General features: G+C 41.1%; 1 protein-coding gene across 2 annotated transcripts in view; it reads right to left on the reverse strand.

Moving 5' to 3' along the window:
* Positions 1 to 19059, reverse strand: part of WASHC4 (WASH complex subunit 4) — a 59059-nt gene extending 40000 nt beyond the window's left edge. For both annotated transcript variants that reach the window (XM_024200079.2, XM_024200080.1), the window contains exons 1-9: positions 18984 to 19059; positions 13789 to 13928; positions 11330 to 11383; positions 11094 to 11159; positions 10866 to 10911; positions 7555 to 7622; positions 3232 to 3314; positions 1372 to 1414; positions 828 to 931 (exon numbers count right to left, since the gene is read on the reverse strand). In XM_024200079.2, the coding sequence (XP_024055847.1) occupies positions 828 to 931; positions 1372 to 1414; positions 3232 to 3314; positions 7555 to 7622; positions 10866 to 10911; positions 11094 to 11159; positions 11330 to 11383; positions 13789 to 13928; positions 18984 to 19044 (665 nt within the window). In that variant the 5' untranslated portion in view covers positions 19045 to 19059. The remainder of the gene's footprint in view (positions 1 to 827; positions 932 to 1371; positions 1415 to 3231; positions 3315 to 7554; positions 7623 to 10865; positions 10912 to 11093; positions 11160 to 11329; positions 11384 to 13788; positions 13929 to 18983) is intronic.
* Positions 19060 to 25315: the final 6256 nt, after the last annotated feature.

Genomic DNA, 25315 nt, shown 5'->3' on the forward strand with positions numbered 1-25315 from the left:
TTGAGGAGATATATATACACACATACAGAGAGCATGAACAGGTGGGAGTTGTTTTACCAACTCTGAGAGGCCAATTAAGTAAGAGAAAAAAAGCTTTATCTAGTAGAGAGCATTAGAAAACATAATGTGTAAATTCCTTGGATTCCTTGGTCACTATGTTGCCTTGTTGCTGTCTGGAGTCGCAGGAAACGATAAGTCTCAAAACATGGTCATGTAGGCCCCCAGCACTAACATATCCCTAACAGAATCCATGTCTGCCCTTCACAAGCTAATCATTTAAAGGTCACTGTGTCAGCATAGGCAAATTGCAGAACAATCCATCCCTATTGGAAGATTTCTATGAAATCTCAACTAATTTTGCACTACAGTAATATCACACAGCACTTGATCCTGCAACCCTTACTCAAGCAAATATTTCTATTCAAGTCCATAGGGCTACTCTCAAGTAAGGGTGACAGGATACTGTAGTTTTAGCCACAGTTCACACTTCCCTTTGAGATAAGATTTCTTATCAAATACATTCTCTCTCAAACATCAGCAGCCATTACCCTTCTACTCAAGGTTGTATCAGCAGCCCAAGTAACAGGCTGAGTTTGTAGGGGTTTCGATCTGGCACTGTACATTTTTACTTGCGCCAGTAAGATGACACAATGAAGACCCAACTCTGCTCCCACTGAAGTCAGTGGCAACTCTCACTGACACAGGCTCAAGCCCTAGAAGTTTAGGGAATACCAGGGCTTTCAAACTCATTTTCTTTAGACCAAAATTTGTCCACCTATTTTTAATATTTATACTGTGGGAATATGTCTAAGGCTCCACTTGCATACCTTTTGTACATGGTCCAGTGGTCTTTCAGAGTGGCATGATTGTCAACTATTTCATCCAGCGTGAGTAAGACTGTCAGCAGCTCTCCTAGATGCTCATACATAGTCTGTTAAAGAAGTTCCAGTAGTTACTCAAATGGTTTCATGCAATGCAAACAAAGATTTTTTTAGTGTTCTTTCACTACAGAGAAGGAATGTTACAGTTAGCATGGAGGTGCCACTCAAACTAGCTGACCTGTCTTGACAATGAAGGTAGGATTCTCAAAAAGTGTTTGTGACACAGAAGCACAAGTCCCATCCACTTTTGATCTAAGAAAGTTAGCATTTGCCATATCTGAATGTAATGACCATTTCCATATAATAATCAGAAACAGTGACTGGACAACTCTATCCTGAGAGCAGGATTCCAACACACATTGAAAATGATGCTTTAATTCATTTTTCTAGTCTCTCTCACAAGAAAACTTAGAAATGTTTTTCAGATTTGTTTATAAAACTAAAAAAAAATTAAAATCCTCTAAACCAGTGTTGCTTTAAACCATCTCACCTGGAAATGAACTCCTGATGTCTCTATAATTTTAGGTGCATTCCTGCAATAGATAAGGAAACAAAACAATATCTTATTTCTCCATTATTAGCTAGAACTTATTTATTTTGCACATTTTAATTGTTGTTAGAGGTATCAGTCCCTTAAAGGTTTTTCTTGCATATTTTACTTCAAGAAAGTCATTGTGGTAATTGTTATCAGTAAAGAAAAATATATTCCAATACATAATAAAAATGCATATTAAAAATTGGTTTTGACAACCAATGTAACAATATCAGGTTGATATTTTCCAAATCATAATGAACCATTGGTTTGTTAAATTGTAGGTCTAGTCTGTTGCGCATGTGTATTAAGTCCCAGTGACGTTAATAATTAGCATTTTTATAGTGTCTGTTATCCCAAAGGTCCCAAAACACTTTACAAACTTAACCAACTGATAAGCAAGCTAGACACCCAGCTTCACTTCATTCACCACTGAAACAGAGCAGCTGTGTAGAGATGGCAAAGTACTGTTAAATAGCAGCCTCGGGTAGAAGAATACCATAACCAATTAAAACAGCAGAGGAAACTTAGTCAGAAAGAATTAACCTATTCAGAATATGGCCAAAGCTCTAGCATTCCCATCCCTAACTCTAAGACATCATGAGTTCTTTCAACGACCAAGTCCCATTCTTTTATTTTACATCTGATTTGTAAGATAATAGGTCCAGGAGTACAGTGGCCCCTACCACAGTAACATTGCATTGATTTAGTACCGACTCATTTATAGTAATGACTCACAATAGAAGTTATGCACATATCATGTAGGGTGCACATCCCCTTCAATACAATATGTTGTATGCATACTTTTTTCAACCATTTTATAAACTGCATGATTTTTTTAAATTTTATAAACTGCAAACATTCAGTCTAAATATGCTTCCCATGTGACTTTAACCTAGGAGTGTTGCTAGTACATTGAGACCAGATATACAAATTGGCTTGAGTTTCAGAGGTGTCAAGCACCCACAGCTCCCACTCACTTCAACTGGAGTTTCATGTCTGAAAATCATGCCCTTAATCTCTCAAGTGATATACACTAAAATTGACAATACAAAAATGAATAACTAAGACTAATTAGCAATCATAGCATCTCCACCTGAAAACATAAGCTCTAAATCCTACAGATGAAACCAAAGACAAAGTAAGTAAATGCCCAAGACCCTCTGATGTAAGACACTGTCTCCCATATACCAAGACATCATTACTGTCAAATTGGCATATGAAGCCATAAAGCCATACTCAAGACAATACTTATGATACTAATGTTTAAATAAAAAACTGATCATGTTTGCTCAAGTACATGTTATGATCACACATTTATAATATTAAAATTAAATAATGTGACCTAATTTTTTTAAGCTTCTGAAGCTATTTGATTTTACCATTTCTTCAAAATGTTAGACTGGTATCTCCACAGCATCTCTCAGCTAACATAAGGCATCCATTCCTCCTGCCAGTAGGGCAGGGACTAAGTCCAATAATTAGAGGCATAAGGATATAAAGGTCAGCCACATTAGCATCAAGATTTGTTCCTTCTCTAAAGAGACAGCTCTCCTGAAATATGCCTTTTAGTTTAAAAGACATTCTTGCATCTCATCACAAAAACACACTTAAAGCAGGCTATGATTCTTTTAATAAATAAAATCCTTTTAAAAAGTAGCTTATGTGGGCACATAAGGCTGCATTAAAAACCACTCTCCACATTTTCTGACTAGAGTATTACAATGTTTACCATGCTTTAGGGAGATCATAACATCTTGCATCTAACATCTTTGTTTAATAATAAAAAGGGGATATAGCATTTGTGCCAATAATTACTTGTTGCTGGTATAGAGAACAGCCAGCTGATGAATTACATTCATCACCACTTCATAGCACCGTGTAACAAAACAAGACAGCTCCTGAAATGACAAATTTTACATACATTGGTATTATTTCCAAGACAGTGAACAACAACCATGCAACCAGAACCCCAAGTTCAACTTCCGAATTCCAGCCTGAGGCTTCTCAAAACTGCAGCCTGGACAGGAAGTCAGACACATTTCCTGAAGCATGTTTCTTTAGGATTTAGGGTTAATGAAGCTACACAGAGGCATAAGAGGGAGTAAGGATCCTTCTCCTTATTGAGTGGCCAGCAATAGGGCTAGCTAGAACCACAGTCCTGATGCTCAGGGGAGCGTCACTCAGATGCTTCCTCCCAGAATAAATGTGCAGACACTAGGCAAGGCTTTGCCCCAGCTCACCCATGCAATGGCCAAGAGCTGGCTGGTTGCTTGGGGGAGTATAGTACACCTTTAAAATGGATGCAATAAGTTACACCCCACCCCAAACAAAGAGCCCTAGAAGGCCTTACGCTTCTGAGGCACAAGGCCTCCTACAACTCTCCCTCAGGCAGTGTGTGTAAGCACCACCGCTTTCTATGAACTCCATGACAAAAGCATGCTCTAGCCCAGTGGTTTTCAAACTGGGTTACGCGTATTCCTAAAGGTACATGAGCTCTTGTCAAGGGGTACGTGAGAAAAAATCCGGTAATGGCAGACAATGCATTTTATTTAGTAGAGGTTTTCAAACTCTGAGGTGCACCCCCCTGGGGGGAATCAGGCCGGTGACACTGGGCGGGACTCGGGGAGGGAGTGCCACCTCCACCCCCGACCGACCTCAGCAGGGCCACCCAGCCTGGGTTACAATTTGAGTTACAATTTTTGGTTGTAACAGGCTGGGTGGCCCACTGAAGTGAGTCAGAGGGTGGAGGTGGTGCTCCCTCCCTGAGCCCCACTATGCGGAGCTGGCCTGAGCTGCCTAGCGTCGCCACTTACCCCCCCTCCCCCGAACATTCCTCCACGCCCACCTATGGAGGCGCACCCCACAGTTTGAAACCCTCTAGAAGCTGTTGCTAAATGGAAAGCAGAAATCTGGGGGGCATGTGACTCCGCGTGTCCCCTCCACGCATCGCCTCTGTCTTTCTCAGATGGGGATGCGCGGGGATTACATTAATTGGAAAGGGGTACGCAGCCTAAAGTTTGAAAACCACTGCTCTAGCTCTAAACAACCATTGTTCTCTTTGAAGCCATGCCAAGCTTAAGCCACAAATCAGACAGATTACAGATAAACAGCTACAGTTCAAGACAGAAAAAAAGATTATTTTCATGAGTTACTGACATGCTGGATTTAAAACTGAAAGTGGAGAGGACAGAGAATTCAGCCAGGGACACAAGAACAGGAGTGAACATTTGAAATGCAACCGCAAGACTGGATAGGATTATGAAGTCATCTGGCACATCTCCACTAGTGATGATACACACTGGAATCAATGGTGGAGTGGTAAATAACAAGGACAGGGCAGTCATACAGAGCGATCTGGATCACTTGGTAAGCTTGCCCCATCCAAACAGAATTCATTTCAATACAGCCAAAAGTAAATACATCTAGGTACAAGGAATGCAGGCCATATCTATAAAATGGGGACTGTATCCTCAAAAGCAGTGACTTTGAAAAGGATCTGGGGTCATAGTGGACAAGCAAATAAACAGTGTGATACTGTGGCAAAAAGGGCTAATGTGATCCTTGGATGCATAAACATGGGAGTAGGTGGTGATTATTACCTTTTTAATACAGCATGGGTGAGACCGACACTGGAATACTGTGTCCAGTTCAAATATCCACATTTTAAAAAGGATGTTGAAAAACTGAAGAGGGGGAAGAAAAGAGCCACAAAAGTGACTCTAGGGCTGGAGAAAATGCTTTACAGTGAGATTTAAACAGCTCAATCTGTTTTGCTTGTCAAAAGGAGATTGAGAGGTGACTTGATTACAGTGCATAAGTACCTTCACGTGGAGAAAATACCAGGTACTAAAGGGCTCTTTAATCTAGTGGAGACAGGTATAACAAAAACCAATGGCTGGAAGCTGAAGCCAGACAAATTCAAGTTAGAAATGAGGGGGGGAATTCAAAATGCGGGTAATTAACAATTAGAACAAATTACCAAGGGAAGTGGTGGATAGCTTTCAGCTCAAGACTAGATGCCATTTTGGAAGATGTGTTTTGGCTAAAACACAAGTTACTGGGCTCAACACGTGGATAACTGGGTGAAACGTAATGGCCTGTGGTATTTCAGGTCAAACTAGATGACCTATTGGTACTTTCTGGCTTTAAACTATATTAATCTATGGAAGAGTTAAAAAAAATCGAAATTGGCTTTTTATCATATATGCAGTTGTTTTACATTTTGCATTTCACTCATCTTGGACATGCAAACAGCCTGTTCAGTTTCACTTTCTGCTTTTCCTTTGCTTAAAAACGTTGTTTGGGTTTTAATTTCATTTTCATTTAAACATTCTTTCTGTATTTGGCTTTGAGGTTTCTAGGTTTTTAAAAACAGAACCTAAATGTCAGGCCTAGAACCAGTTAACATTGCCCCTTTAAACCCTTAATGCAGAAAGTCCAATTTCATGGCACATATCCAACTGTCAGCAACAGACTATGCAGCAAACTGACAGATTTTGAAAATCTTCTAAGTATATTAAACATTATGTGGTTTAATCCTGCAGAGGGTAGTGAAACATTGGCAGGTATTCCTAAATTAGTTTCATAGTTTGTCTCTTTAATATCACCTCAGTAAATATTTAGCTGTTACGTCTGTTGAGAACAATCTCTGGATACCAAGAACGGTCAAATCCGCAACAAACAGCCAATACGTTTATGTAGCAGCTATACGAAAACAGCATTTTCTGATCCCTCTGCCAGCTCTGCACATCATTGACTATGTCAGTGTTTCTCAGATGGTAGACACTGCCACCAGCCCACTCCTACTGGGGAATAGAAAATGGAGCACAGCAGTGGGAACAGGACAGGCTCAGTAAGGAGAGATTCTTCCTACAGATTCTTATAAAGCAGGAATTGGATACAGCTATTTGAAAGCTCCCCAACCTTCCCTCTATGGTCCTGGGGTGATATCTTACATACAGGAGTGTAAGCAAACACCCACTCAGCCACTCTCTCCTCCTGGCTCCCAGAACTCTCAGCTGAGCCACAGGAGCACATGTAGCATGGGCCCACAGAGCCATCAACAAATCTTCTCCTCTGAACAGATGAGTAGGAGAAATTGGGAGGTGAAAAGTGAAAGAGAAAGTTGATGGCTGGGTGGGAGAGAACAAAAATCAGGAGACAGAAAGTGGACAATAAAAGGCAGAGATATTAGCAACTGCATGCAGGAGAGCTTAGCAAGTATTTTCCTCTGATATTTGGTCTACCAAAGGGGACCTCTAAGAACTCTGATACACGATATTTACAAAACAGTAAATAAAGTCCTGTTTAATGAAGACTGAAATTACATTTTCTAGACACAGTTTTGCTTAAGCAGTATATATTTTTCATTTTTTACAAGTACATTTTTCATGACAACAGGATCCTGTTTGTGATTGCACAATCACTTGCTATGGAAATCATGCCAGAAAAAGAATTATAACTTCTAGTGTAGAATGAACACCAAGAACAAAGGAAATCCTCAGAAACACAGATCCTGTTTTCATTCAAATGTCCTTGGTAATAAGCACAATTGTTTCTAAAAGGCATGTTATTCCCCAGAATTTTTTTTGTGAGGCATCAACAATTTTTTTTAAATCATTTGTTTTAATCTTACCTCATTCTATGAGCTGAAGGAAGATGAACAAACAAATGGTTTATTCCATGCTAGCACTACCACTTTTTATATTATTCAATGGCAAACTAAAATTTACCATCAGAAACATGCAACAGAATGCTAGACCTTTAACATAAAATGACAGAGTCCCGCTATATTTTCTCCTGTTGAAGTGTGTTTAGGTAAACTAGTTTATTTGGGCACTGAATCTGAAAATCTTTTAGCCTTCTCACACTGGGCTTCCAGTGCTTGAAACAGCTTCAAGTGCAGAAACACAATAGTGAACAAATTGCACCTAACAGCTCTCTATTTGAAAAGATGAGTGAAGGAGGTTGGTTGTGATAGCTGTGCAGGCAAGAAGTTGTAATCTGCATACAAAAGTGACTCCCAGTACCGTTGAATGGGATGTAAATAGGATATCGTAATTGATGAGTCCACTTGACAAGTAGAAGAAAAAAAAAAAACAGATTACAACTGCTCCAAAGCCAAGATGCACTCTTTACCTGTAAAAATGAAATAAATCTTCCCATCTGTATTTGGGAATCACCTTCCACCATGCTGGAATCTGTGGCTTGAAAGATAAACAAAAGCTTCACTGACTTTAGGAATATCAGACAAACCTATTCATTACACTGAAGCCTGGATGACAAACCAATTTTGTTTGACCTTTAATTAAAGCACACTGCTATAAAGCAATGTATTTCCAATGAATCCTTAACAAAGACTTGACTGTGCTTTGCTAAACAGAGAACATCTTCTTGTTCTGTATTTCTATAGGACCTAGTACCATGGGGTCCTGGTCCATGACTGGGGCTCCAGAGCACTAGCCTCAACATAAATAATAGGATGTTACAAAGCACCAAGTTTCCTGGAGCACCAGTTTAACATTGTGTCAGCATTTATGTCTGTAAACACATTATTCTGGCAATTATAATTGGCCATAAAATCTCATTTGACAAAATCTGGCATACGGAGTCTTAAAATGCATCAACCTGGGAGTTATTAAAAACCTAATGCGTAAGACTTTTATACAAGACCACTATGAATAACAATAGCTTTAATTTTAAAAATTAAATTGGGTAAGAAGTTAATCCACAATAGGGATTAAGCACCTGTGGTATTGTGGATTTAATTTGAAACCTTACTACAGTATGCACAATAATTGCTTTTCTAATGGCAGTCTGGAGGGGGCTTGTGCAAGTCCTTTGTTAAAAGAGCTGACTTCAGGTCCAGTGAAAGAAAATCTCAGCCGTTTTAAATTCTACCCCCTTTGCTTTAAGAAGATAGCCTTGAAAATCTACATCAATATAAACCAATCAATGGGGATGAAAGGCACAAGCAGCTAGGCTCCACTCTTCTGCAGAAGAAGGCTCTGAGATTCCTAAAGATTGTATCTTTCTCCAACACACACTTTTTAATGTACAAGTCATTCTGTTAAATTTGATGTGTACCCCAAATAAACATCTTGTGACACCTCCCCTAGGTCAGCCCTGTGCATAGTGATGTGATGGTGGAGGACAGGAATTTGTCACATCGGGAGAGGAGAACAGAATTTTTTTTCCCCAGAGGCCAACTCAAAAATGCTCTGCCTCCTATTTTCAGACCCTGCCAAGACAGGGACCTAGCTAGCTGCTACTCACCCAGGTAAGCCTACAATTGCTATGGCAGCTGCTACAAGAGGAACAGCTGGCTCTCATGCATCTAGAGGTGTTGGTTGGAGGACTGCATTCCCATCCATTCCCTGTTGCTGGCTTCTCCAGGAGGAAGAGGAGAAACAGCAGGACCAAACTGCTGTCACAGAATAAGCAGCTTACAGCTGCTGCAGCCCTCTTTTCTCCCTGCCAATGAGGCAGAACATTTCTGAGGGAGACCTTTGTTACAGTTTGGCAGTATGTCACTATGATTCAAAAGGCTTTAAACATGTCTGGTAGAAGTCTGCTTTAAAAAGTTATCTGAGTTAGAGAAATGATTCATCAAAAGAACCAAGATAGTCATATTTTACAGCGCACCTAGAATGTGCTAGACACAGTCTCAACCTCAAAGAGTTTACACACTTCTATAGTCCTGTCTATCCAAGGATTTCAAAAGGCTTTACAAAACTCTAATGAACTGAGCTTCACAAGGCTACTGTAAAAGAGGCATTATCTTCCCCATCTTTCTGATGGGAAAAACAGAAGTTTAGTGACTAGCTCTGAGGTCACACAGGAAGTCAGTAGCACAGTCAGGAGGAGAATTCAGATCTCCTAAGTCCTGTGCTTTAACCCCAAACACCATGCTTAAAAGCAAGATGTCACTAGTAATCCCTTAATGTATGAGTTATAAATTAAAAAAAAAAAAAAAAAAAAAGAAGTAACTTTCACCCAGAGTGAGATCTTATGACCTATCAATTGGGAAAAAAAAAGCAGAGTCCTGCATTATGTATGTATGTATGTATGTATGTATGTATGTATGTGTGTGTGTGTATATATATATATATATATATATATATATACACACACACACACACACACACAGGCATGAGGCACTATAACCCACCCCTTACTACTTTAAAAACAAGCGTCTATGTTAAAGTGTTACAATTTGGCTTACACTATCTTAAAATGCAGAAATTCAGAATTAAGTATAGGTAGGCCTCCATCCTTCAGTAGTATCATGGCCTTAAATCCATTGACACCAGTGGTTTTCATGCCAAGATAATGACTCAAGTGATTAACCAGCACTAATATGCCTATGTTTTGACAGCACAAGCAGTGTCAAACCCTGCTCACTTTACTCATGAAGTACTGAAGCCATTATGGCTCTTCATGAGTAAGGCAAGGAGGATTTGGTCCATTGTATATATTGCCACATGTTGTCTGAAGACATCTTGCAAAAATCTATGCATTAGGGAGGAGGAGTTAGATACGAGTTTTAGGACTAATTACTTATATTCAATATATAAACCTTGAAAAATAACTGCAATAGTACACAGGGCCACCCAGAGGATTCAGGGGGCCTGGGGTCTTGGCGGCAGGGAGCCCCCGCCGCTGAATTGCCGCCGAAGACCCGGCGCTTCGGTGGAAGGACCCCCCGCCGCCGAAGACCCGGAGCGAAAGAAGCTCCGGGGGCCCGGGCCCCACGAGAGTTTTCCGGGGCCCCCAGAGCAAGTGAAGGACCCCGCTCCAGGGGCCCCGAAAAACTCTCGTGGGGGCCCCTGCGGGGCCCGGGGCCTGGGCCAAATTGCCCCACTTGCCCCCCCCAGTGCGGCCTTGATAGTACATGTGCTCACAAAGTAGTTTTTTAAAATACAAGACAGTGTGAACCTACATTAAAGGTTTCAGCATTTAAAGGGAAGATGAAATCTTTTTTTTAAAAAAGCCTCATGCTGCACTTTCTGAAAGAAACTGTCTCCCTCTCTTTGTATGCCTAGTGCCCTGCCCTCTCTCCAAATCCTTCCTTAAAAGCCAAAAGTGTTCAAACACTCTCTTGTCATCAGTCCCCATTTCCTGCCTCTCACATAAGCCGTCAACACATACGTAAAGCAGAGACAAAATATCAAGGAAGTTCCCACTACTATACCAGTGCTTCACAGCAGATAATGGCTATTTCTGGCTAAAATCTTAATGATGTTTGATGTTAATTCAATGTAGTTACAAGACACTGATATGCAGGGCTTGTATTGTAACAGAGACCAGGAGTTCAGGTTTTCATCAATAGACAAAATGTAGTAAAAGTACATTTCTAAGCCTATAACATAAGAGTGCAATTATTTTAATATAAGCAGCAGCAACAGCATAAGAAAACACTAACTGACACTATAAATGGAACTACTTACCTCCTTCTCCATAAAACAAGAGGCCATTATAAAATTTAGTTTCCGCCTACCAAGAAAAGGAGAGATTTTTTCCAGATTAAAAAGGTATAAATACTCAATTTACAAAAATACATGGCTTATGTTTGCAGGATTAGAAGCTAAAAAAAGCCAAGATGTAAAATCTATATTTCAATTTGCCAAACTGTAAACATTTTTATAACAGTAATAAAGACAGGCTGTAGGAATTACCTCATATTTTAACTTCTTGATTTCACAGCAAAGGGCAGCATACACAGTTATTACTTTGTTCAGAACCTAGACTCATCAAGGAAAAAAACACAGAGTTACACGTGTTGTATAAAAGTGTAATAAATAAAAACATATTTGACACATTTTTCATGTTCAAAGCGCTCTACAGAAAAAAAATATTTAAAGATTTTACTACAGAGACCTTGTCATTAAATTCTAAATTTAAAGCATTTTACCTTGTTTTCTGTATTTATGAGCTCCAGCAGGGAAGACTGTTCATAGGGCAAAAGCTAAACATTAATTGAAAATAGAAATATTAGAAGACTTTCTTTAAAAAAGCATATGTTTAATTTCTAAAAGGAATCACCATTTATATGATTATGTTAAGTAACTTAATTTTTTCAACCTAGTTCCAAATGCACTCAGTACCAAAAAGACACTAAGTATATGCTACTAGCAGGCTACCGTGGAGAAAATATCCAGTTCTCATATTACATGGACTCATCAAGTCCTGTTTCATGAAGGTATGTAAGGGTAAAAGACAAATGAACTATGTGAAATGTATAACAATTATAGAAATATTAAAGCAAAAAGTCATGACTGCTATAAGACATCTACTGGGCCCAATTTTTAAATGGCTTCTAATTTTGTAATTACAAAAATGTGTGCATACCTATTTGTACAGGCAGGGCATGTATTTGCATACATAAACACTTATTTTGGATTTCAAAGTCAGTCAAGAGCTTTTCTACCCCATTTGTGCATGCTAACACTGAGTCTGATTGCACAAGTTCAAAGTTTAGCCCGCTAAGGCTTCTGGGCAGGCATGTTCCCAGAAGGGGATAAAAGTTAAGTTCTGTTTTCAAATAATGCCTGTAAATTCAACATAAAAAAAGAACTAACATTTTGTACTTCATGAAGGACAGGAAGTTTGTGACCATATCCTCAGGGTGACTCTAATCTCTCATAAATGCAGCTCAGAAATCTGACTAGTAGGGTTCAAAAGCAGAGACCTTGCAATACCTTCAAACTCTCTTCCAACTATACAACTCATTTGCAAGCGAGAGATTTTTTGGCTTCCAGATTGGCACACCATGATACCAACAGCTTCAGCCTTATGGTTCTCATGCAGCCCAGGAGAGAAGGGAAATAACTGGCTTTAGAAGGAGGAGGACTATTGTGTGGGTTTTTTTGCCCTCCTTTAAAATGCAATCACTGAAGCTAGTGAGCCAAATGTAACCTAACCTGTATTTTAGTTGCAAATATATCTATGCATGGCTCAGTTTACACCCCTGTGCTCAAATATTCTGTTCTTCTGTACGGAACAAGAATTGTATGCAAGAATTTGGTTCCCTGAACTGCTCAAAATGTAGGATTTTTTTAAGTTTCACTAAGCTCCAAAGGACAGAGAAAAAATAATAATGTGAAATGATATTATCTGACAATCAACAATGATTTGCTATTTTATGGTTAAAATGGGTTAGGGGAATTTTTTTTGGCACAACTAAAAAAACTGAACAAATATAAGGGCACAACTGCATGGACCTTTTCCCTTCCAGGGTACAGGGAAAATATATATTAGTGACTGTCTGATTACAGTGCAAGCTTAGCCTCAAAAATATTTTTGTTTTAGCTCTTTAAAAATATCTTAATGCTAATATACTTTTAAATATTTTACCTGAAGGTAACTTTACTAGAAAGATATTTGAAACAGTTTTCTGTAATTTGTAAGATTCAAAAAAGTTTATAGTTCTATTTGGGTCTACCAACAGAAGCCTCACTTTAAATAAATCACAACTAAAAAAGGCTTCAGGTCCACTCCAGACAGAAGGCACAATGGCTACTGGCCCATAGAAGTGCCATGAACATCCTAGACTCTACAGACAGTGGTTACTAACTCTTCTAAAAGGTCTGAACAGGGTACAAGAAAGAGATGGTGTACACTTTTTCCAGCAGCTGTAGAATGCCAAATTAGACACCCTGCAAGCACCCTTTTCCCAAGAGTTTGTGTCTGACCAACACAATCGCCATCTACGCTCTAAAGAGCCTAATTATCAATGATGGAGGGACAGGACTCATTTAGCACCCCAACGTTCTAACATTATCAGAAAACAACCTGCCCTCAGTCATTTGGGGAAAAATACTCTAAAGCCTGAAATATGCAGGCAAAGCTTGGCTGACAACGGCATTCCACTGATCAGAGATAAAGAGGCCGTTAGGCCAAGACCATATGCTCAGGGTGACTCTACTCTCTCATAAATGCAGCTCAGAAATCTGACTAGTAGAATTCAACAGCAGAGACCTTGCAATACCTTCAAACTCTCTTCCAACTATACAACTCATTTGCAAGCGAGAGATTTTTTGGCTTCCAGATTGGCACACCATGATACCAACAGCTTCAGCCTTATGGTTCTCATGCAGCCCAGGAGAGAATAAGTACTGTATTCTGAAACGAGAGCTCCATCTCTGAAGGCTTTTCATAGATGCTTGGTAACAGAACTATAAGCTATTGGACAATCACATTTCTCCATTTAATTTGACAGTTCTGTATTGATTGAATACGAAAACGTTTGCCCAATAAATCTGATCATTCCAGAGTTTCATTAGTAAAATCACAACTGAATTCCTCTGAAATGCATTATTCTAATTTGTAGAAGACATAGATAATTCCAATATGCATTAAATATATACAGACCTTTAATGCTATAGGATCGAGATTGAAGTCCCAAACATCTCCAACTGAGTCATCCAATGCATCTTCTATTCTCCTCAGCTGAGAAGTATATTCCTCAAGAAATTTCCCATAATTCTTCAACTGTACTTCAGCATGAATTTCTAAGAGTAAATAGTAATATTTATGTAGTATCATAAAGTTAAAGTATTTTACAGGATACTCACTGAACTGCAATATCCTACAGATTATTTAAAGTAAGATCTAGTTTAATCCGTTATTTAGTTTACAACATTGTCTCCTGAAATCACTTTCAGTTAACAAGGCTGACACCAAGAAAATGCAAGTTTTTCCCTTGGTTTATAAACTCAAACATATCAATTTAAAGGGAAGTTATGTTATTTGCCAGGAGCAGCAAAACAGTTACGTTATTTTTTAGTTTATGCGTATTTTCAAGACTGACCTTAAACAAGCTAAATTACCAGAGATGTCAACTTTACAACGTGAAGATACTAAGTAGATAGCATATACAGACAACACAAATTATGACATCTTAAACTTAATATTGCACATTAGTTGAAAGAGAGATCCCTAGCCAAACATCTATGGTAATATTATACCCTTGAGGCAATGAGTGTCTTAACACTTCTTAGAACTCACTGGTAACTGCATTAAAAATAGCTGTTCCTACCACTACCTCCTACTTTGATTGCAGGATTACGTTGTCTTAAGTCACCACCCAAAATTCTAACCATCTTCAAGCTAACTCTCCCTCTGTCAGAGCATTCTGCTCTACCACCACTCAGAAATTAGATGGCCAAATGAAGCATGGCAGCCCACTCACTGCCAAAAGTGGTGATATATTCAAGCAACATTCCATTGGGCAAATATCAAGAATATTTGTGTTAGATGGTAAATTAAGTATGCAGGTCACTGATCTTTATAAGTGCTGCTGCCTGACTGCATACTTCTGGCTCCAAATAAAGTGCGTGGTTGACTAGTCCGTTCATAACTCTGGTGTTCATAACTCTAAGGTTCTACTGTAGTTAAAATGCCCCAAAGAAATGGAATGCTTGTCCCAAATTGTTTACAGCCTAGATCAGTGGTTCTCAAACTTATTTGACCGTACCCACCTTTTTTCTGTCTGTAGTAGTTTATGCCCTGACTCCCACCACACAAATACATATACCAATAAAAAAAAAAAATCAACATGCAACTCTCACTAACTATTAAAAACAGTAAGGCATCGATTCAAATAGAGCCAATGATCCATTGTAATAACAGCAAAAGCAAAACTGAGATTGTGGTTAATGCTTACAATTAAATGTACACACCGCATCATAGCAAACGGATTAACGTACAGATGGCAACAACTTTGTATAATGCTATGCAAGCTGAACAGATATCCATCAAAATGCACAGTGCCATCTACAGTCAAATGCACAGTGCCATATGAGGACCTAATATGTCTGAAGGAATCAGTTTTGCTAGTTATTCATTGCTGTGGGTAAAATGTGTGCAGTAATTTTTTTTCCCCCTGGGAGCCAGTGCAGAGAAAATACTTTGTAACTGGTGTGAATACCGTTTATACTGTTCCACCACTGATGTGCAGCCTCCTGTAGAATAGAAAAATAGCTGTTCTATCTTGTCCCCATAAAAAACAATTAAGTGGACAAAAATATAAGCTCTGATGCAGCAAACACACACACAAAAACATTAAGCATACAAGCAGTCTCATTGATTTCAATGAGGCTACTAATGAGAATAAATTTAAGCACATAAATAGATATGTTCAGGATCAGGACCAGAGCAGATTCAATTGGATACAGAAGCAATTCTGTAGCTACCTCAGTATTTGAAAAAATTCATTCACAAGAGGCAAGTAGGAAGCTTGCCACTTCGTGGTAGTGGGGCAGATACCCATTCGTTTCTATAGGATGTAAGCTTTAACTGAATATAAACATTTCCAGCTCTTATGATTGTGAAGGTAACCACCCAAAGGGCAAAAGTTAAAATGCCAGGCTAGATGCTTAGCCCCTGAAGCAGTTGATGTGTTACAATGGTATCTACTAATCATCTCTCAATCACGCCAACATCCAGGCTAGAACAATTTAGAAGTACCTGTCGTTGGCTGCCAAATTTAGAGATTCAACCATTCAACCATTAAACTGGTAGAAGCTGTTTGCCAGCCAGTTATAGAAAGAGTTTGAAGTAATAAGGCAGCTTTTGTTTGTAGCCTCTCATATAGGTGCAAAGATAATATTTTCTTCACTTGGACAAGTTCACTCATTTGAGAAATTAATTGGCAGTACAGCAGAGAACGCAGTAAATCTTATTTTGTCATTTCCATGCAATGAACAAAAATCCTACTTCAGACGATGTAGATATTATACAGAAGGATAGGAAGTCAGTGCAGAGACAACACTTTACAAACTGTACTCAGATTTGATTGATTCAATTTCCTCTCAGCCATTAAAAATGAAACCACTAAGATTTGGAGAATGCAAAACCTTACTCAACAGTGAAGATTATAAAATTTCTCTAACTGTATTAAGCAACAGAGAGTCCTGTGGCACCTTTAAGACTAACAGATGTATTGGAGCGAAGTGGGCATTCACTCACGAAAGCTTATGCTCCAATACATCTGTTAGTCTTAAAGGTGCCACAGGACTCTCTGTTGCTTTTTACAGATCCAGACTAACACGGCTACCCCTCTGATACTTGACTCTAATTGTATTAATATTCTTTAATAAGACAGACAGTACTTCTATACTGGGTATACATCATCCCATGAGGATTCATTAATGATAACTGCATTGTTATATATAGGCATGGAAAGATTAGATTTTTATTGGTAATATGTTGGTAAACCTGAATTTCACCGTACACACACAAACCAACAAACAGTATTTCCATCAATAATCAAAATTCACAGATAGGCCAAGTAAAAAGAATTCTTCTTGAGAACTTCTTAGATTTGATATAAGAATATTTACTTTGTTTATTTTGACATGTGATGTTGACAATTTCTATTTTAATGGTTAACCAGCCTTAACCTTTTGAATCTCAACATCTACTGTCATTATATAATTGTCGTCTAACCCTCCCACAATTTCCTGCAACAGTGAAAATGTATCTGTAATCACTTTTTCTGTTTCTGTGTTTAAACATCAATATTATCTGTCAAAATTGTAAGAAAATAAAAGCTGAATTCTGCCAAGCCTAGTTATATATGTGACATTAATGCAACATTAAGAGCAGGTTAGACCTGTCAGGGATGGTCTAGATAATATTTAGTCCTGCCTTGAGTGCAGAGGACTGGACTAGAAGACCTCTCGAGGTCCCCTCCAGTCCTATACGTCTATGAGTCTATGATTCTACACCAGACTGATTTGGTCCCCCCTTTCCTCCGTTTAAACAATTATAATACTTAATAGTTAGATATAAGATTTAGTTGTAAAGTTAAATGAGACTAACTTTAAAAAAAATCTTTCATATTGTGGATTTTTATCCAGCTTGCTTGGAATACAAGAAACTTCCTTTTAAAAACAGGCATACCCATTTTGTTTTCCTATCGCTTTGCTTATTGAGAAGTAAGCTGCTTGTCCTCTATCAAGCTGGTGTGAAAGTAGTACCTCATGTCAGAGGTTCTCAGCTCCACACACCTGCTAATGTCTGGGAAGCAATGATTAGGCACCATTTTATGAAAAGCTATACTTTAAACTTTCCTTTTTCGGTGCATACAATTGTTAGAAATCATAAATAAGTCAAGTCAGTTTTCATTGAAAGTAAATAAAATAAATGTGGCATGAACAGACAACCACTTGGGAAACTTATACTGTCTATGTGAAACAGCAGCTCATGACAGACATATTTGCTCAGTAATAACTGGTGTAATTAATTCAGCTTGACCGTTCATTTTACAACACATGCACTCTCTGTTTAGAAATTAAGTTGTCTACAAGGACAGAGAAATAATGGATTTTTGACAGGCACACAAGCAGGCTGACAAAGAGTTAAGCATCATTTTAAAAAAAGTTGAAGTGAAATTGCAAGCGAATGCCCTACTTAGTTCCCCTTGAGCCACAGCAAAAACACATCACGGAACTAATTTATTCCAGCATGACTTATCCAGCTAATCAAGACAGCAACTGCAATGAAAGAGGCTTCACTGTTTCAGCAGGAAAAATCCCCAATTCATGCAAATACACCAGACAAAAATCAGTGTCTCCCCATGTTTGATTCCCACCTCAGTGTTTGGGATATTTGCTAAAACCTCTCAAATGGGGGCCTGTGGAGGGAGGAGAAACAAAAGGAAGATGAACCTTTGAACCACAAATTGAATATGAGTCAACAATGTGATGCAATTATGAAGAAAGTTAATATTCTGAGGGGTATTATCAGGAGTGTGGTATGTAACACAAAGGAGCTACTTGTCTTGCTTTACTCAGGACTGGTGAGGCCTCAGCTGGAGGACTGTGTCTAATTCTGGGTGCCACAGTTTAGGAAAGATGCAGACAAATCGGAGCGTCCAGACCAGAGCAACAAAAATGATAAAAGGTTTAAAAAACCTGACCTATGAGGAAAGGTCATGTTTAATCTTGAAAAATAGACCACTGAGGGGGGAACCTGATAATTTTAAAATACGTTAAGGGATGTTGTTCAGAGGAAGTTGATCAATTGCTCTCCATAGCCACTGAAGCCAAGATAAGGAGTAAATTGCCTTACACTGCAGCAAGGGAGATCCAGGTTACATACCAGGAAAAACTTTCCGACTGTGAGAGAAGCGAAGCTCTGGAACAGGCTTCCCAGGGAGGCGGTGGAATCCCCATGGCTGGCGGTTTGTAGGAACAGGTGGGGCAGACGCCAGCCAGCGATGGGCTCGGACAGGTTACCTGGCCCTGCCGCAGCGCAGGGGGCTGGAGGTGGTGACCTTGCTACGATCGCAACCCCCCCAACCAACCCAGGCAGCCGGACAGTGACACTGAGCCCCCGACCGGCTCTGGGCAGGGCGGCGCCAGGGTCGCGCTGCCCCCCAGGGGAGAGGCCCAGGGCTGGGCCGGTCGCTCGCTCCCCGGCCCCGCCGGCAGGGCAAGGGAGGCGCTGGGGCACCGGGTGCGACCGTCCCCCACCGCGCGCTGGCCCTTTGGCTCCTGCCCGCGCCCCGCTGCTGACGGGAGGGGCCCGGGGCCTGGCTCCCGCCCCCGCCCCCCGCTTACTCTGGGAGCCGTCGTCGAAGCGGTCGAAGTCCCAGTCCGGGGAGAGGGTCTCCAGCGCCATGGCAGCAGCGCCCGGGCTCCGACACGGGACTTCCGGCAGCGCGCGCGCGCTGCACGCCGGGAAATGGAGTGCGGCGGGGCGGGCGGGCGCGCGGCGGCGGCAGCCGCCAGAGGAGCCGGGGCATGGCCCGGAACGGCCGCCGCAGCAGCGCCCCCTCCTGGGGCAGCCGCGGGAACTGCAGCAGCCGCCACCGCCGCAGCTCGGCCGGAGACCGCGGTAGCAGGGCAAGTCCGCAACAGCCCCGCCAGGAGCCGTGCAACACGGCAGCCGGGGCCGGTACCCCTGGCGCTAGCTTGGGGGTCAGGAGTCCTGGATGCTATTCCCGGCTCTGACACTGAGCTCCTGGGTGACCGTGGGCAGGTGACGTCGCCCCCCGTGCCTCAGTTTCCCCACCCGGTGTCTATCTTGTCTACTTCCATTGTAAATCAGTGGCTCTCAAACTTTTTTACTGGTGACCCCTTTCACACAGCAAGCCTCTGAGTGCCACCCCCCTTATCAATTGTAAACACTTTTAAATATATTTAACACCGTTATAAATGCTGGAGGCAACGCGGGGTTTGGGGTGGAGGCTGACAGCTCGCGACCCCCCATGTAATAACCTCACGACCCTCTGAGGGGTCCCGACCCCCAGTTTGAGAACCCCTGTGTAAGTTCTTCAAGCACAGAGAGTTAGTGCTGTGTTTGTACAATATATACTGGGGTCCCGACTCCGGCCTCTAGGAGGCAAATAACACATCCGCAAGTGGAGTGGCCCAGAGCAGCAGCAGGGACAGTCGCAACAGCAGCATTTGCAATAATAATAGGTTTAAGAATAGCAGTAGTGGGGAGCACCTATGGTTCCAGGAGGTGCAGCAAGAATAGGACCACCCAGGCCAGCAGCCCCACCATCCTGTGTACCAGCTGCCCAGATAGCAATAACATCAAGAGCAATGGTAGCAGCAATTTCAATAGAAAGAATATCAGCCCCAAAGGGGACAGCAGCAGCAGTAGCAATACCATTCAGAGCAAAGTGAACACTTGCAATAGTGTCAGCAGCACCAGCGGCTATAGACAGAGCAGCAGCAGATTTGCTCCGTGTTGCACTTATCTGGGTAAAGACAGCAAATCCACCATTTGGCATTTATTCATTTTAAAGCTGTTTCTGGGGAAGACACATTTTGTTGTGTGTTTCATTAAGACATTTGACATCTCCCTGATCAGTTTTCATCTCATTTAAATGGCTGTGAAAAGAACAGAACAGACTTGAAACAATGGCATTGAAATTCATTTCTTGTCAAATTACAGAAACAATAAACCAATCTTTATTTCAAAGATAATTTCAAATAAGAGAGATGATGCTATATGTATTTTTGGTCTGTGTTATCAAATAGTTACACAGCACCACCAGTGTCTCCCCTCAGTTCCCTGGTTTCTGTGCAAATATCTACTTTAGTTTCTTTTAAAAGGTCACAAAAAGTTTAAGCGCCTGATTGTGCAACATGCTGACCATCAGCAAAGGACTGGGATCTCTCACTTTCCATTTAAATCAATAGGACTTGTGGGTGCACAGTATCTTTAAGTAGGTATTAAGAATTGGCCCTAATTTAGGCTAGACATTCAGGGCCATACTCTATGTACATGCAGCTTTCATTGAACTCAGTGGAGCCCTCATGTATATTCAAAGCTAGGATATGGCTTCCAATTTTTTTAAATAAAATAATATGTGAACTGAATATGTACAAAATAAAATGTTCCAGGGTGTGTGCAGTTTTTATGAAGGCTGCGAAACCTGAGGACAAAGTGAGCTAACCAGCCAGCGTGCACAACAGCCACACTGTTATGATGTGCATAAAATAGAGATGTCCATGTGAGCACGAAATGGAAGACAGAAATGGGAATTCTTTTGAATGAAAATGTTATAGTGAAAGAAAATATTTGGAGAAAAGGTTTTAAGTGAGTTAAGCTTAAGTAACAATTAGATTTTTTTAAAGCATTAAGTTACATGTTGCCCTTTTATGATGCAGTTTTTGAAATGACTGACTAATGCTTTTCAGTTTATTCACTGGGTGGCACTCTTTGTTCAGCTACATTGGTCTTGTAGTTCAGTTGTTAGTGCTGCTGGATTTTATCTGACACTGACTCAGACTTGCTAGTGAAAATTATTAGGTTTCTAATGACAGCCAGTCAAGACTAGCTTTGATTGATAAGTATATTGTGCTGACTAAGCGGTGGTTTGTATGCAATTTGCTCAGCTGAGCTTCTTAAGAGATTTTGAGCATCATTTCTGAAAAGTAGTTAACCTCTATGGAATTTTGTTTGTGCTAGAAAGTTTTTATTTCCTACAGTGTGACATGGTGCTGTTCGCATCTACAAATAGAGCCTGTTGAAGGCCAGCAGCTTGGATATTTACATTACCCAGGGCACCAGGTATGGTTAGAGTAGGAAGGAGTTAGGTAACCTGATTGGGTTTGGAAGGGTAGAATCAGGGGCGGATTAACAAATTTGCCGCCCCTAGGCCGTCAAAAAATTGCCGCCTCCTCCCCCCCCTCCCCCCGCCAGCTCACCTCTGCTCCCCCCGTGGCAAGCCGGGGAGGGAGGGGGGAGAAGGGGAGTTGTGGCGCGCTCAGGGGATGGCGGCAGTGGAGCAGGGGTGAGCTGGGGCAGGGAGTGGTTCCCTGCCCCCCCCCCCAAGAGTTACTCCCCGTGCCCGCCGGCCTCAGCTCACCTCCGCTATCCCCCGAACGCGCCGCTACTCGCTTCTCCTCCCTCCCAGTGCTTTTGCGCTGCAAACCTGGGAGGGAGGAGGGAGAAGAGGAGTTGCGGCGCGCTCGGGGGATGGCGGTGGCGGTGGAGCAGAGGTGAGCTGGGGCAGGCCGGGGAGCGGTTCCCGGCCCCCCGTTACTCCCCGCGGGCCCTAGCTCACCTCTGCTCCGCCTCCTCCGAGCACGCTGCAACTCTCTTCTCCCTCCCTCCCAGCGCGGCAAGCCTGGGAGGGAGGTGGAAGGAGGGAAGCGCGGCGCGCCTGGGGGAGGAGGCGGGCCAGGGATTTGGGGAAGGGGCGGAGTTGGGGAGGGGACAAGAGCAAATTTGCCGCCCTAGGCCTAGGCCTTGTTGGCCTAGGCGATAATACGCCGCTGGGTAGAAGGGATCACTTACACCCGCAGGGAGCATGATGAGCTAATGAGGTAATTAGCTCACCTGTTGGAGAACCCAGGGAAGAAAGCAAGCTGACTCAGGGAGAAGGAAGGGGTCTTTATTCATCTGCTGCTATATTGTGTTGTATATGGAGTTTAAGGAAGAAGCAATAATAAACACACTTGGAGAAGTATTGTAGTGTCAGGTATAATCCACCAGGAGGGCTTATCTACCCAGATTTGCATGAGTTGAAGGTGGAGTCTGTTCACATACATATTTATGGGGAAGTCTGTGGGAGTGCTGGACTGCCAAAAAAAATCTGTTCTTAATTTCAGAAAATGCTGTAATTGACTTGAACTTTTACAATAATTTCTTGTTTGATAATTGTAATATTACCAAAGAGGGATACAATGGGGAGAGTAGTTTATTGTTCTGGTCATTTCATTGTCTGTGAATGTATGATTTATGTTGGACCATTGTGTGTCACATTCTATGTAAAGTTCAACAAGTAACTTAAGACTATTATACCACAGAATACTAGAAAATGATAAGGATCTTCCATGTATGTGGTTAGTTGAGCTCTTGGGGGCAGGGACTGTCTTCTTGTTCTGTGTTTGTACAGCACCTAGTACAATGAGGTCCTGGGCCATGAGTAAGGCTTCTAGGTACTATTTTATCACAGATAATATGCAGAAGACTTAATTGAGTGTTCTGGTTATCTATTTTCTTGATGGAATTTGAAAAATACTTTGGGGTCAAATAACTATGGATTTGTAAATCACTAGAAGCCTTCTCTTATAAGGTGCTGAACACATCCTTATCCTAATTCCTACTGAAGTTAGTGGAAGTTTAGAATACTGAAAATCTTGCAGCATTGGGCCTTAAGTTTGTTTGGTACTTGTCAGTAGTAGCTTAGGATATCTGAAAGAGGGTAGGCAAAACTGCTAAACAACATTATTCCTGGAGCTAGTTTATAAACTGCTGGAGAAGAGCATCCAGAGAAAATTCATTACTAGTGTAAATGGGCAAAACTCCTCTGGAGTCAATGGAGCTGCACTTACAGTGGGGTGAATTCTTGGCTGATGTATCTGCAACAGCACAGGTTATGCAATGACTCTCTGTAGAACATTTACAGCCTACCTGTTAGCTTTTTTTTTTTTTTTTTTAATAAATTGTAGGCAGGAATTTTATCTTGTGGCTGGATTTCCAAAAAAGAAGTCTCAGGAATTGCTTTTGGTTATTCTGTAAAAATGAGAGTCAAGTGTGACTTTTAACAGCTGTATGGGTGGCATACAATTCTGTCATCAGGTAGTTAATCTTGCCACCATTGATCATGGAAGCAAAGCCAACTAGGCTGAAATGAAATCCAGTCAAGACCAGATGAAAGAAATAATAAAAGCATATATGGTGAGAGCATCTTAAAAACGATAAAACAAGAAATACAAGTTTCTCATGAAAGCTTGCTTTAGTAAGTAGAAAAACATGGGAAAAAGCTGCCACAGTATCTCGTGTTTGAGATGAAACTGTCGCGCAATTAGCATAGTCTTTGTTCTGTTTCTTCTTTAACTAACTCACTTATAACACAAAATTGCCCAAGTATTTGTCAGTCTTGAAGGGATGGTTGAAAGAGAAAATATGCAGGAGAAATTTGACCAAAAGTCCTGTCAACGTTGGCTTCTAGCTGCAAGAAAACTACACAGAGCTGACTTAGTTAATCAATAAATCCAGGATGTGACTTTTTTCAAGAGGGACCAAACCCTGGAAAGGTCCTGAGCACCTGCAGCTCCCATTAACCTTCAGAGTTGCAGGTATTCACTTATTCTCAGAATGTAGCCTTCAGGTATGATCTTAAAAAGTGCTGAACATGCCTTGCGGAATACTGAACACCTCCCACTTCCACTGAAGTCAATGGGAATTGATGGTGCTCAGTGCTTCAACGAGATTTGGCTCTACATTTGTTGCTGTGCATTTGTGTACATGCTACTTTGAGTTGATGCTGCTGGACATGTATGTACACACTCTTGTTAGTTTGTGTACTTGTAAGTATAGAATGGTTCTGGCCATGTGTATGACTAGATCACCAGTTGGCGCATACACTTCTCTGATAGAGTTGGTACTGAAAATTAGGGACCGAAACTAGTTAGATTAGAAGGAAAACCATCCTGGGAAGCTGTTCATGCCTAGTTTTGAATGTTTTTGAAAATTGTATTTATATCAAGCCACAAAAATAAGAATTTTACTAAACTAGAAAATAAACAAAATATTTAATCTCCAACAGAGAATACCATCTCTGCAATCCTGCCCCACTGGACCATTGACTTAAGTGAGGCCAAGATTTTATCTCAAATTACTAAACCTGAGGGGCATCTTTTCACACAGATACAGGGGTAATGGTGAAAAACTTGTAATACAGTAGTAGTATTCCAAAAGCACAGAAGATGTGCATTGTAATCAGTGTACAGAGTAATGCACACTCTGCTGCTGTGAAACATTACTATGTCACAAGAGGACCTATTGCTCATTTTCAGATGAATAGATCACTTTAATCATTACAGCCTAGATCCACAAAAGGTCTTTAAGTATTGCAATGCTGAGGGTGTCTATGCTGTGATGTAATCCCAAGGGTTTGAATTCAGGTTCAAGCCTGATTCCCCTTCTTTCTATGTACAAATTAGGCTAACTCAGGGCTTGCACCCAGGGTCCCAGGTCTCTGGGGGGTCCAAGCCTGAGTCAAGCTGGGACCCAGAGTTCAAGCCTTATTGCTTTGTAGTATAGATGCAGCCCCACTGGATTTTTTTCTCTGAGAGTCTGTCAAAAGTATCCCACAATCCCATGAACCTACTTTGCTTGTCCTCTGGACAGTCAAGTTTTCCCACACTGCACCATGACAAAAGGGCTAGCGTGGCCATGTTTTGGAAGAGTGCTAGGAAGTCTGGGATATGACTTAGGCCCTCATAATGCTGTGTAGATACTGGAACCCCAGATTTGACCCAGGGTTCCACAATTCCTTACCTGGGGTTACAAATAAGTGTGGAGTGCCAAGACCTAGGTTAACACACCCAGGGTCTGCTAACTCAAGTTCTCCTAACCCTGGACTTACATTGCAGTGTAGACATACCAAAGTGCCTTATAGGTACCTTGAAAATCAGTGGATCCC

This window comes from Terrapene carolina, unplaced genomic scaffold (genome assembly GCF_002925995.2).
Source record: "Terrapene carolina triunguis isolate 2854851 unplaced genomic scaffold, T_m_triunguis-2.0 Scaffold247, whole genome shotgun sequence".
Taxonomy (NCBI): domain Eukaryota; kingdom Metazoa; phylum Chordata; order Testudines; family Emydidae; genus Terrapene; species Terrapene triunguis.